Source organism: Vipera ursinii, assembly GCF_947247035.1.
Source record: "Vipera ursinii genome assembly, chromosome: 1".
NCBI lineage: Eukaryota > Metazoa > Chordata > Lepidosauria > Squamata > Viperidae > Vipera > Vipera ursinii.
Window position 1 is genome coordinate 50,110,940 of NC_139512.1, and position 12,846 is coordinate 50,123,785.

Below are 12,846 nucleotides of genomic sequence, written 5' to 3' on the forward strand. Positions count from 1 at the left end.
ATCTCTGGGGTTGCCACAAAGAAGAGGGAGTCAAGCTATTCTCCAAAGCACCTGAGGTCAGGACAAGAAGCAACGGATGGAAACTAATCAAGGAGAGAAGCAACCTAGAACTAAGGAGAAATTTCCTGACAGAACAATTAACCAGTGGAACAACCTGCCTCCAGAAGTTGTGAATGCTCCAACACTGGAAGTTTTTTAGAAGAGATTGGTCAACCATTTGTCTGAAATGGTATAGGGTTTCCTCCCTGAGCAGGGAGTTGGACTAGAAAACTTCCAAGGTCCTTTCCAACTCTGTGATTCTATTTTATTCTATACTGAGAACCGACACTCCAATAAAAGGATTATTCTGCATAAAGTGGTTTCAAATTGCATTCTAAACAAAATAACGCATTCCCTCTTGGTAGAATCGGTAAATCAGATTTGTAATGTATGCTTTCATGGTAACAAGACTTGAAAGCGTGTTCCTACTACTAACATATTCGCACTCCCTTACATCTTTCCTGCCCACCTGGTATTCTATAAATATATTGGAATTCAACTCATGAGAGATTAGGAAAATTAGTTCAACTGCACATTTGATAACTACCAAATTGGGGAAGACTGCCATGCAATTTTTTTTCAGAGCAGATTTACAGGTGAAACTCGAAAAATTAGAATATCGTGCAAAAGTTCATTTATTTCAGTAATGCAACTTAAAAGGGGAAACTAATATATGAGATAGACTCTACATGCAAAGCAAGATAGTTCAAGCCGTGATTTGTGCGCTCCCACAGGGAGGGTCTGCTCAGGGTTCCGCCGGTGAGAGATTGCCGGCGGGTGACACCCAGGGATAGGGCCTTCTCAGTGGGGGCGCCTGCCCTCTGGAACCAGCTGCCAGTGGAGCTGAGGACTGCCCCCGACCTCCGATCATTCCGCCGGGGCCTGAAGACCTGGCTTTTTCAGCTCTCGGGCCCAGACTGAGGAAGAATTTTTAATTTGGGGTTTTTTAACTGACTACAGGGTTAATTTAATACTTTTTAATTTGTTCTTAATTTTTGTATTTTGGATTTTTAATTCCCTGTAAACCGCCCTGAGTCCTCAGGGAATAGGGCGGTATATAAATATAACTAAATAAATAAAATAAATAAATAAATTGTGATGATTATGGCTTACAGCTCATGAAAACCCCAAATCCACAATCTCAGTAAATTAGAATATTGTGAAAAGGTGCAATATTCTAGGCTCAAAGTGTCCCACTCTAATCAGCTAATTAAGCCATAACACCTGCAAAGGGTTCCTGAGCCTTTAAATGGTCTCTCAGTCTGGTTCAGTAGGAATCACAATCATGGGGAAGACTGCTGACCTGACAGTTGTGCAGAAAACCATCATTGACACACTCCATAAGGAGGGAAAGCCTCAAAAGGTAATTGCAAAAGAAGTTGGATGTTCCCAAAGTGCTGTATCAAAGCACATTAATAGAAAGTTATGTGGAAGGGAAAAGTGTGGAAGAAAAAGGTGCACAAGCAGCAGGGATGACTGCAGCCTGGAGAGGATTGTCAGGAAAAGGCCATTCAAAAGTGTTGGGGACTTTCACAAGGAGTGGACTGAGGCTGGATTCAGTGCATCAAGAGCCACCACACACAGACGGATCCTGGACATGGGCTTCAAATGTCCTATTCCTCTTGTCAAGCCGCTCCTGAACAACAAACAACATCAGAAGCGTCTTACCTGGGCTAAAGAAAAACAGACCTGGTCTGTTGCTCAGTGGTCCAAAGTCCTCTTTTCTGATGAGAGAAACTTTTGCATCTCATTTGGAAACCAAGGATGCAGAGTCTGGAGGAAGAATGGAGTGGCACACACTGCAAGATGCTTGAAGTCCAGTGTGAAGTTTCCACAGTCTGTGTTGATTTGGGGAGCCATGTCATCTGCTGGTGTTGGTCCACTGTGCTTCATTAAGTCCAGGGTCAATGCAGCCATCTACCAGGAGATTTTGGAGCACTTCATGCTTCCTTCCACAGACGAGCTTTATGGGGATGTTGACTTCATTTTCCAGCAAGACTTGGCACCTGCCCACCCTGCCAAAAGCACCAAAACCTGGTTCAATGACCGTGGGATTACTGTGCTTGATTGGCCAGCAAACTCACCTGACCTGAACCCCATAGAGAACCTATGGGGCATTGCCAAGAGAAAGACGAGAGACATGAGACCGAACAATGCAGAAGAGCTGAAGGCCGCTATTGAAGCATCCTGGTCTTCCATAACACCTCAGCAGTGCCACAGGCTGATAGCTTCCGTGCCACACCGCACTGAGGCAGTAATTGCTGCAAAAGGGGCCCAAACCAAGTACTGAGTACATATGCATGCTTATACTTTTCAGAGGTCTGATATTGTTCTATGTACACTCCTTGTTTTATTGATTGCATGTAATATTCTAATTTTCTGAGATTGTGGATTTGGGGTTTTCATGAGCTGTACGCCATCATCATCACAATTATGACAAATCACAGCTTAAACTATCTTGCTTTGCATGTAATGAGTCTATCTCATATATTAGTTTCCCCTTTTAAGTTGCATTACTGAAATAAATGAACTTTTGCACGATATTCTAATTTTTCGAGTTTCACCTGTATACATTTTTAATAGATCAGCTGTAACCAACAGTTACTTCATAAGTCAACCTACCCTAGAAAGTACTTTTATTTGGGCTTCTAGTAGTCTTGCCAATTTTAATAAAAATGTATATAAGTTTGTGTTTAAACATTTATTCCAGGAAAGTCAAGAAGTACTATACCCTTTTGGAAAATATTGATGCCAGAAGGTTTTAATCTTCTGTTGCATTAGATCAGCCTTTAATGATGTTATGCACACATACACAACTATTGCTACCACTTCTCATTCTTTATGGATACTAGAATAATTCCACGTTTTGTTTTTCGTATTCTGTGGAGGAAGGCAATGGGAAGAAATGAAGGCTGATAGCCTCACAGAAAAATCCTGGACATTATTTTCAGTCAAATAATTAGGGGAATATTTGTAGCATTACGCCTTCTCTTTCTTTACTTTTCCCTTTTGTGGCTCAATACTGTCAAATGGATAATGGTTCAGAGTTGACGATCTATACTTTTTTTCTACTCAATGGCCAGAATAATCTATGAATGCAGTTATTCGGAAATGACTACTTTTTGCCAGTGTTTTGCCCTAATTTTAGTTCAAATTTTGATTGGCTTAAGTGGAGTTTTTGTAGTATGCATTGTACTTGGTTAGCCATATAGACAGTGGTTGCCAGTGAATTAAATCTCTTATTTGCCTTGGTTGTTAAGATTTAGGCCATTTTGATTGGATTACAGAAACACCAGAATCTTCACATCCTTCATGGACACTTAATTGGCATCTTAAATCACAACAGATTCAATCAAGCAAAGCATTATTTTAATGGTGATTCTGGTTTTATAGTACAACAATTTAAATATTCAGAAGAATATTTTACTAAATTGAGAAGATTATCTAATATCCATCAGGCTTTAACCCAGATCTTTGTTGCAAAGGTAAGAACTCCTAAACGGGAATACACTTTTGTAGGCAAGTCTCTGAGTTACCATCTGAAGTAGAGAAATCCTTGAATTGTTCTTGAGCTTCTCTCTTGGGCTTTATGAGTAGTTGATGGGAGAGTGGAAATCCAGTTTGATGCATTAATTAGGCTTGTTTTCATGGGTCCACAAGGTTTTATTGGGTCTGATTTTTCCCATTTGTTTTGGTAGAATTACTGTACCACAGGCCTGTGAAAAGCCCACCTCACTTTTTTACAGCCTTTTGTTTCTTTCTTTAGAGATTTTCCTTCTACTGTAATTGGATTCTGATTGTTCTTTTGTGAGCTAATTGGGTGTTATAATCACCACATTATTAGCTTGGCATAAGCAGTACTTAATAATTTAAGCCTCACAAGGTTTAGAGGACTTAAGGACTCTTAAAATCAAAACAATATAGATTAATGATGTTGCTACTTCCACCCCGTCCCCAGCTGGGCTGACTTCTAGAAAGCATTTTGGTGAACTCAGGATCTCCAGCTCTTGCTTATGCAAAGAAAAGAAAGTTAAATTGCCCACTTCCCTTGGAAGTGTGACAGAATAGCTTTTCCTATAGGGAACCTCTCTGCTCTTGTTGGAATCAAACAAGAGTTTAGAATTTATATACAGTATGTTTTTACCCAGGGTTCCATATTGCTTGGGGAATTCAAACGAGAAGACTTAAATCAGAAGTTATTGGAACTCAATCTCATAAAAGTTGATGGGGATGGCAATATATTCTTACTGCTTATTTCAGTTAGGTAGACGTGTTACAATAGCAAAACGGTCTAAGAAAGAATACTATATGGGAGAATTGAGGACTTTATGTCAAGTGGGTAACCTCACAACTCTTCCTTGCAAATTGTAGTCTAAGCTTACATGTCTGTCTTTGCTGGGCACTTTGACTAAAGGCAGAATTGTATAAGATTGCTGGGGTGGGATTACAGCTGCATGCAAGAATTGAAAGATGCTGCAAGATTTATTGTACCCCTTCCTTCCTTGGTACCAATTTCTCTCTGCAATCTTCCTCCTACCTCTGCTTTCTGAGAAATACAGAACTTCCTAATTCACCCTTTGTCTTATTTGGCAGAACCATTTCAGGAAATTTCAGACTCTCTTGGCAGTCCTGAAATTTTAATAAAGCTATTCATTTTAGAAGTATTTCAAGCTTGATTCATTAATTGAATGAGAAAAAATGGTTGTATAAAGGCTTTCTCCTCTTTAGCATGCACATGAGAAATGAGATTGCTCTCTTTACAGCAAAGTTTAAGTGGAAAGGGATGGGGCTGAAATTATGTCAGCAAAGTTGGGGCTAGAAATTTACTAAGAAATCAATAAACGAGAAATGTTTATGATCAGATACCATGGGTTCATGATAGCCCACAAGATACTATTCAATCTTTTATTTTTTATTTATTTATTTTAATTCCATTTATATTTATACATTTATACATTTTTTGTGTGATGTGTATAGTACCTGACCCAGCTTTGACCTATTTTAGGCATCTGGTTTTGCTACTCAATTAGCTTGGCATTCTGCATGATGCATATCAAATCATATACAGGAAGGTTAATAAAAAGCGAGAAAGAAAGGAGATAGAATTTGCAGATGACACCAAGCTGACAGGAATAGCCAACACTCCAGAAGACAGGCTTAAGATACAGGAGGATCTGGACAGACTTGAACAATGGGCGCTATCTAACAAAATGAAATTCAATGGTGAAAAAAGTAAGCTTCTACATTTAGGCAAGAAAAACCAAATGTACAGGTATAGTATAGGGGGCACCTCGCTCAATAGTAGTAACTGTGAGAGGGATCTCAGAGTCCTAGTGGACAATCACTTAAATATGAGCCAGCAGTGTGCTGCAGCTGCCAAAAAAGCCAACACAGTGCTAGGCTGCATTAACAGAGGAATAGAATCAAGATCATGTGAAGCATTAATACCACTTTACAATGCCTTGGTAAGGCCACACTTGGAATACTGCATCCAGTTTTGGTCACCACGACGTAAAAAAGATGTTGAGACTCTAGAAAGAGTACAGAGAAGAGCAACAAAGATGATTAGGGGACTGGAGACTAAAACATATAAGGAATGGTTGCTGGAATTGGCTATGTCTAGTTTAATGAAGAGAAGGACGAGGGGGAACATGATAGCAGTGTTCCAATATCTCAGGGGCTGCCACAAAGAGGAGGGACTCAAGCTATTCTCCAAAGCGTCCAAAGGCAGGACAAGAAGCAATGGATGGAAACTAATCAAGGAGAGAAGCAACCTAGAACCAAGGAGAAACTTCCTGACAGTTAGAACAATTAATCAGTGGAACAACTTGCCTCCAGAAGCTGTGAATGCTCCAACACTGGAAGTTTTTAAGAAGAGACTGGACAGCTATTTGTCCGAAATAGTATAGTGTTTCCTGCCTGAGCAGGGGGTTGGACTAGATGACCTCCAAGGTCCCTTCCAACTTTATTATTATTTTTATTATTATAGAATGTAATAGCTTGATAGGCACCATCATTGGCTAGAACAGTTCAACATCTACAACATCTACAACATCTACACTGCAAGTTTTTTTTTTGCAGATTCTGTTGGTCAGTTTGATGATGTACAGATGGTTATGCAAAACCTTTTAACATAGCCAGTTACCATAGATAACTGGTGTAAATTGTCCTACTGCTTTGCTCTTTTCTACCACCATAGACTGTGATTTTCCAATCATTTCCATTGAATCAGATGTTTGGTTTTTAAAGAGACAACTAATCAGAACTATTTGAGCTCTTATACTTGGTACATTGATGTCTCAGTATCCTATTGAATAAAGCAAAATAAGATTCTCCAAGGAAATCAGCTTCACAAGGGTTTCTGTTCACATATTATTCTGTGTTCGACCCATATTAAAAGGTATAGCTCAGGGGCCAGCTGAGTGAAGTAACTTTAAGGCACAGTCATAGTGGTAACTATAAACAGAATTCAGAACTCTTGAAGTCGGTCCAGGGAAAGACAAGAGATCTCTTTCCTGAAGACACCATTTTCTGTCCACAGACATTTGTGAAATAAGAGCAGCTAAGAAAGGAGATGACTGGAAGTTTGCTACATTAGCATGTGAACAGGCAAAGATCATTTTGTGGGAAAGTGACCATGGTAGAAGGCCCCTCGGGAAGTAAGAGGAAATGGCACAGTGGTGAATCAAAGAAACACAGAGCCTGTATATATGAATGAATTCCTTAGACACACTGGGCCGCTTTATGCTACTCTTGGCCTGTCATGATCAAATAGAAACCCAAACAACTTCCTTCTCCATCATGGAAAATGTCATTATGAAAGTACTATCTTAGTCTGCAGATCTGGTGAGTTCTCTGGGGCATCTCTGGAAGAGAATGAAGGCTAATATTTCCGTGTGTGGGAAATTTAGAAGTCAATCAAGGGCAGTAGCAAAGTCATACCCACTTAACAGCTCTACACACGAGTTTGGTATAGGGAATCTTACTTTATAAATATACATGCACATAGCTTTACTTTGGAACTAATTTTTTAGGCCATTCAACTGTGTAGACTAGTCAACCATCAACAATGTCTATTTGGGGTCCTGGGGCACAATAGTGCTGGGACTATTAAAGGCCCCAGGATAGGGAAAATTAATGTATACTGACAGTTGTATGCACATGTTCTTCAGCTTTCTGCTAAGCATTTCTGGAGAGAAACAGCTATCGTATCTGGAATAACAGTATTTGTTGTGATTCAGGGTCAGCCTGTGGGTTCGGCATTTGGGTTGGACGACTCAGGGGAGGAGGAGGGGGGGTGTTGGAGAGGTTGCTGAGGGGGTTGGAGAGCTTGCTGATGAGAGCCCTCAGCCAGGCCCCTCCCACCTGGTCACGACGCAGACCCAGCTGTGTGAGCCTGACAGCGTGGATGAAGATGACCCACAGCTGGCCCTGTTCAAGGACGCCCGACGCAGGAGGCAGTCAATCAGGAGTAAACAGAGGAAGGCAATGGGGCACCTCGGAAGGAGGCAGAGAGAAGCCACGCCCTGAACTGTATAAAAGGGGAATGCGTGTGAGGGCTGGTTTGCTGAAGGCAACCGTTTGAATAGTTCCTGTTTCATGGTTCGTGTTTGCTCTCTTTATGTTTTTATGTTAATAAATTTGGCAGGCTTAGTTCCAGCCTCTTGCCTTCTTGTAAAAGGGGTTGTCCCTGCCTTATCTGCAGGGCCGGTAGCAGGCTGGTACAGAACAGTATTAGTGGTTTCTTAAACAAAAACATTAAAGTGATGGTCCTGCTTATAATGCCATCAGTGAATGGGGCAAACTGATCAGTATGGATTATTTTCTTTCTGTGCTGTGTGAAACTATACCAGAGTAAGATAATTCATTTCCATGTGTTCCCTATCTGTCTTTATAGTCTGTTGCCCCCACCCCACCTTACTATTAGAAATCTTTCTTCTTCTTTTGCTTCAAGACACATGTTGAGCTCCTTAATAATCTGGACATTTTAAAAATATACTGCCGCTGCTTATAAAAATGGGCAATAATGTCTCTTTTCTTGCACGTCTAAGTGAGAGATATGGGATTATTCATGGCCCTTCTACAATGAGATCAAATTCCTATGCACTCATTTGATATAAGAGATAGCCGCAAGGATTGCAACTTGGAAGGTTCAGAGGCAGCAGGTTGAGCTGGTGTCTTCTGCTCTTTTGAGGTTTAGTCCACTACACTTGATAGGAGAGTGAAAATTGGGGCAGTTTTTAGTCCCAGCCTTTTGACTAATTTATAGTTCAATGTGCCCTACAAATGCACAACATGGGTAAAATTCAGCAAACCAATAAGAGACATGAACATTGCATACATAAGGGCTTAGATTCAGACTTGGGGTTCATGTATACTCTACAAAATATACACATAGTTTTTATTGTAGCTTTTCCGCACTGAGTACATTTCAAATATGATTGAGCTGAACTCCCAGCTAGTGTGTCGCAATGCAAAGTCAAGGAAGGCTGATTTTAATGTACTTGTGCCCAAGCTACCAAAGGCATATCAGTAAAATTCAAGTAACATGTCCCTAGTGATAGAGGCTCTACAGCAAGTCTGCCAATTCCTTGGAAATAAGGTTTCTTAGTTTATGACAAGCAGTCTCCATTCTCTGAGACCAACAGCAGTTATGGTATTGTGTCTACACTTTAAATGGGGAATAGGGCAGAAAGGGAAGAATTAAATCTTTCTTCTTTAAATCCTCAGTTCTCCTCAGGTACAAATTCCTCCCCTCTAAATGCAGCATGGCTATTTATAAGCAAAAATATACTTACTACACAACATTGCCTTTGCCAATTTAATGTAACATCCAGTTTAATGAAGTTTATCCCAAGTTAAATGTGTAGAGCAGGGACAATTAATGTGTGCCTTTGGATAGTGCTGAATTCCACTCTCCACTGAGTTTAGATAGCATGGCCTATTTAGAAAGATTATAGATCAATAGCATCTGGAGTGTCAAAAGTTACAGGCAATTCTGAAGTGTAGTATTGTACCGTTACTGAGTCAATCACTGAAGAGTCTAAACAGCAATTCTCGGTGCTTTCAAAAACATTCTTGTTTAAGATTTTTAGGTGAAAGTTTAATTTTCAAGGCTTATATTTAGGATGATTTTTTTTCTCCCTGCCCTAAATCAACCTTGGTTTATGCAAATCAGGTTTTCTTCTGAGCTCTAGAGAGATCATTCCTCGCTTGGGACTAGTATTGTCAACCTGAGTAAAGATGAAGGAAGGGTTCACTTCTCAAAAGGATTATCTGAGGGAGGAGCAATTCTGAATTGTTGAACTGATCCAGCCTGAGTAGAGCAGCTAGACATTGTGGATATCCATGATCCAAAACTATGTGGATATCCGTGATCCAAAACTATGTCTTCTCTTTACCACTGTATAATTCCTATTTCATTAAAGGCAAAGAAGCCTTGAGTTATGAAGTTCTTCAGAACACGGTAATGTTAAATGATGCTGGAAATTCTGTTTCATTGCACTGATATTTACTGAGACAAAGAGTATCTTTGGTGAAGCTCAAGAGAAAGGAAAATTTTGGTTTGTGGTTAATTTCTGTTCTATACACTAATCAGTTGCTTTTTATTCCAGCATTAATACATTACATTTTTCTGCTAATGTTTTACACATGTGGAGGCAGTAGGAACATTATGTGGCAGATACTATGTCCTTGGTTTGATTTTTTTGTTTCTGAACTTCTACTGAGCTCACCAGTCTCTTTTTTCCAGTGACAATATTTCTTCAGTTTTTGAATTCTGTTATCTCAGAAATGGCTGAAGAACATAAAAGTCCGGGTGGCTCCTCCATTGGAGAGAAATGGACTTGTCTGCTTATTCCAACTGAAGATGTCATCCTGACCTGAGGACTGCTCTCTTTTAAACTTGGTAGAGAAACCCACAGTTAGTCAAATTTCTGTTTTCTGTCTTTTTGTTTCATTTACTATTGTAGAACAGGAAAACATTTATCAGGAAAAACCTGTTCAGTACAGCAGTTTTGTATTATGCAGTGTGTTTTCTCCATTTGTAACATCCATTAAGTTAGGAACATTTCACTCATTACTTACAGGATTGATAGTTATTCAAAGCATAAGAATCCTGTGAAAAAAGAGGGTGGTGATTTTCTTCAAATCACCTTTGAACTTTCCCTTCTACGTATTTTTTAAAATAGCATTATTCATCACTTAGAAATTTTCAGACTGCTCCATTGTAGGTCTTACAACACAGTTCAAGAGAAAAGTGCACAATGCATTTGAGCCAGCAACTAACAGAATGTGCTGTGAGAAACAATGGCCTAATGCACACTGAAGAACCTGTGTGTCTCTAGCTTACAGTATCCCTCACCTTCCATGATACTCTCTGGGATTACAGTACATCTCTACTGGAGGAAAGGTACACAAATTCCTGACCGTGATCTAACTGGTTAATGTTTGAATGCAGTTTAACTAGACGAAGTCTTGTTCTTATAGTCGTGGCTTTGAAAGAAAACCGAATCTTTCCCATGCACGTGTCTAACAGAAAGCAATTCTGCAAAGCATATGTATTATTTAGTTGTCTTCTTTCCAAATTTAGGCATGTGACATCATGCCAGCTGGCAACTGGCAATCTCAAACGTGCTAGTGCAAAAAGGACAATGCATTATTTAAGGACAGAGACTTCACCTCTACCTGCCACTTCATCCCAGTTTCCACTATCAACTTAATGCCACTCTCGATGTGATTAGAGAACAGTCAGGTGTTTAAATCTGGTTCTTCTTCAATTGTACAAATGATTCCCCTATTAAAGAAAAATATATACGGTTGACATAAGTTAAACCTTTCGCCTTTCCTTAAATTGTCTGATGATCAACTTTTTTCCTATCCCTGGTTTATAGGAAACTGGGCCAGATTTTTATACACATAGCTCTACCTATTAGCACTAGAAATCCCGTTTCCCCTTCTCCCATATTGAAATCTGTTGTTGAACCAGGAATGGGAAAGTGTCCACCTCATCTGATCCAAAATAATGCAAAATTGGAACATAGCGTTCTTCTGCTTGCTAAGCTAGAAAGTAGCCAAATGCAGGCCTAGAAAAAACAGAGATAAGTTAGGCTTGTCACTTCAGTCGAATTAGCCGGGAAATCTTTCTTACAGGCAATGGATTTGGAAAAAAGCAATAACTGCAGCAGAAGCATTATTCGATCATTCAGAAAACAGAGGCGTTTGGTTCTGCAGTTGGCAATATACTGAGATTTGCAGTGATTGTGAATGTATATCCAAGGATGCTCAGCATTCCATATGTCTTTACCCCTTTCATTAATGGTTTATAGAAAGGATCACAGCTATTATGGACATTGCACTGATCAAATCAAAACAGTGCTTTCTTTCTTTTTGCTGCCATGAGAAGATTGCTCAAGCTAGAGAAATATCTTCAGATGGCAGTCTGTCAACCTGGAGCAGAACAGAGGTAACGTATAGAACACGCTGCTAAGCAGCTGTTGTATAGGATAGAAATAACACTATCTCTTCAGAACACCTCAGTAGTCTGTATCTGTGCTCAACATCTCAATGTTTTGCATCCACCATTTTAACAGCATGACCCAGAGATATCAAGACTTAAAAAGGCCCAAAATCCATCTGCCTGACTGGTTCTGGTCCAAACTACAACTTCAGGTCTTTTCCCCAAACTATCTGGTATAGCAGCTCGGGGCATTTTAGATTTTGGGTTATGATGCTTCTTTCCAGCATTCTGACGATTCAACACTTCTGTCCATCTGTCTTTGGTTTGGCAGGGCAAAATCAATGATAATGTGTTTGGGAGTCCAGCATGGGTCCGGTTCTATATTTGCCTTCTGTGTTTTCCAATTCTGTTTCAAAACTTGGCAGGCCACCCTCCTCCATATTCTCTGCTTGCTCCAGGCGGCCCCCCATCGTGCCATAAGACTGATGAGCTGGGGAAGCTGCTGGCGTAAGACTTAATTCTGGCTCTTGAAGCACAGTGGCCACAAACATCTGAAATGAAAAAAACAAGACGGTTAAATTCTGGGTCTTTTGCCTTTCATCTCTTTGGCTAACAAGGTAGGTCACTCCTTTAATACAGACTCTCCCCACTTTTCCAAGTTTGGCAACCGTATGGCAGCAATTATTGCTTGTGGCTTGTGAAGCATCTCTGAAACATTAAAGACTTCTGGGGCACATACCTCGACAGGAATCTGTATAAGTGCAACTTAATAAATGCAACTATACAACTGCAACTGTCATAGCTGTGTAAGACGTGTGATAAATTACGAATGTACTTACATTCGAATTGGGTGTGGAAGAGATGCTACTTGTTTCTGTATCGTTGAAAGCTCCATCAGACTGCTCTGACATCTGTTTGCAGATGGAGAAGAATGTAAATAGGATGTAAGACAAAAAAGCAAGAATGTTTGTTCTGTTTGGAAGTCACCCCCCCAAATCTAAACAATCTTAGAATTAAAATTGAGAGTAATTAAATAATGAAATCCAGTCCCAGAATGCTTGATTGATCCAATATTTTTCTATCTATATAGCAAAGTATTTCCAGCTGATTTGTCTAGTTCCTGTTTTTCCCTCCCATTTTCAATGAAGAACTGAAGAGCTGAAAGAGCTTCTTAGAGGAGAAGCGAATGTCCTCAAAGAAAAACAAGAAATTCCAGTTGCCTCATGAAAAAGCATCTTTGGGACACCCCAACAATTATTTTCTTACAACATATCATGATGGAATGTCTTGTTAATCAGAAGATGCAGGATAATTTCTGAAACTGACGGCAACATTTTATTCTGAGACGC

The 12,846-nt window shown here is 39.8% G+C and overlaps 1 protein-coding gene across 11 annotated transcripts in view; it reads right to left on the reverse strand.

The window, feature by feature from the left end:
- Nucleotides 1-8,411: 8,411 nt before the first annotated feature.
- TMEM63C (transmembrane protein 63C) overlaps nucleotides 8,412-12,846 on the reverse strand; it is an 86,713-nt gene continuing 82,278 nt past the window's right edge. For all 11 annotated transcript variants that reach the window (XM_083349199.1, XM_083349190.1, XM_083349195.1 and 8 more), the window contains 2 exons: nucleotides 12,337-12,408; nucleotides 8,412-12,048 (listed from right to left, as the gene is read on the reverse strand). In XM_083349199.1, coding sequence (XP_083205325.1) covers nucleotides 11,836-12,048; nucleotides 12,337-12,408 — 285 coding nt within the window. In that variant the 3' untranslated portion in view covers nucleotides 8,412-11,835. The remainder of the gene's footprint in view (nucleotides 12,049-12,336; nucleotides 12,409-12,846) is intronic.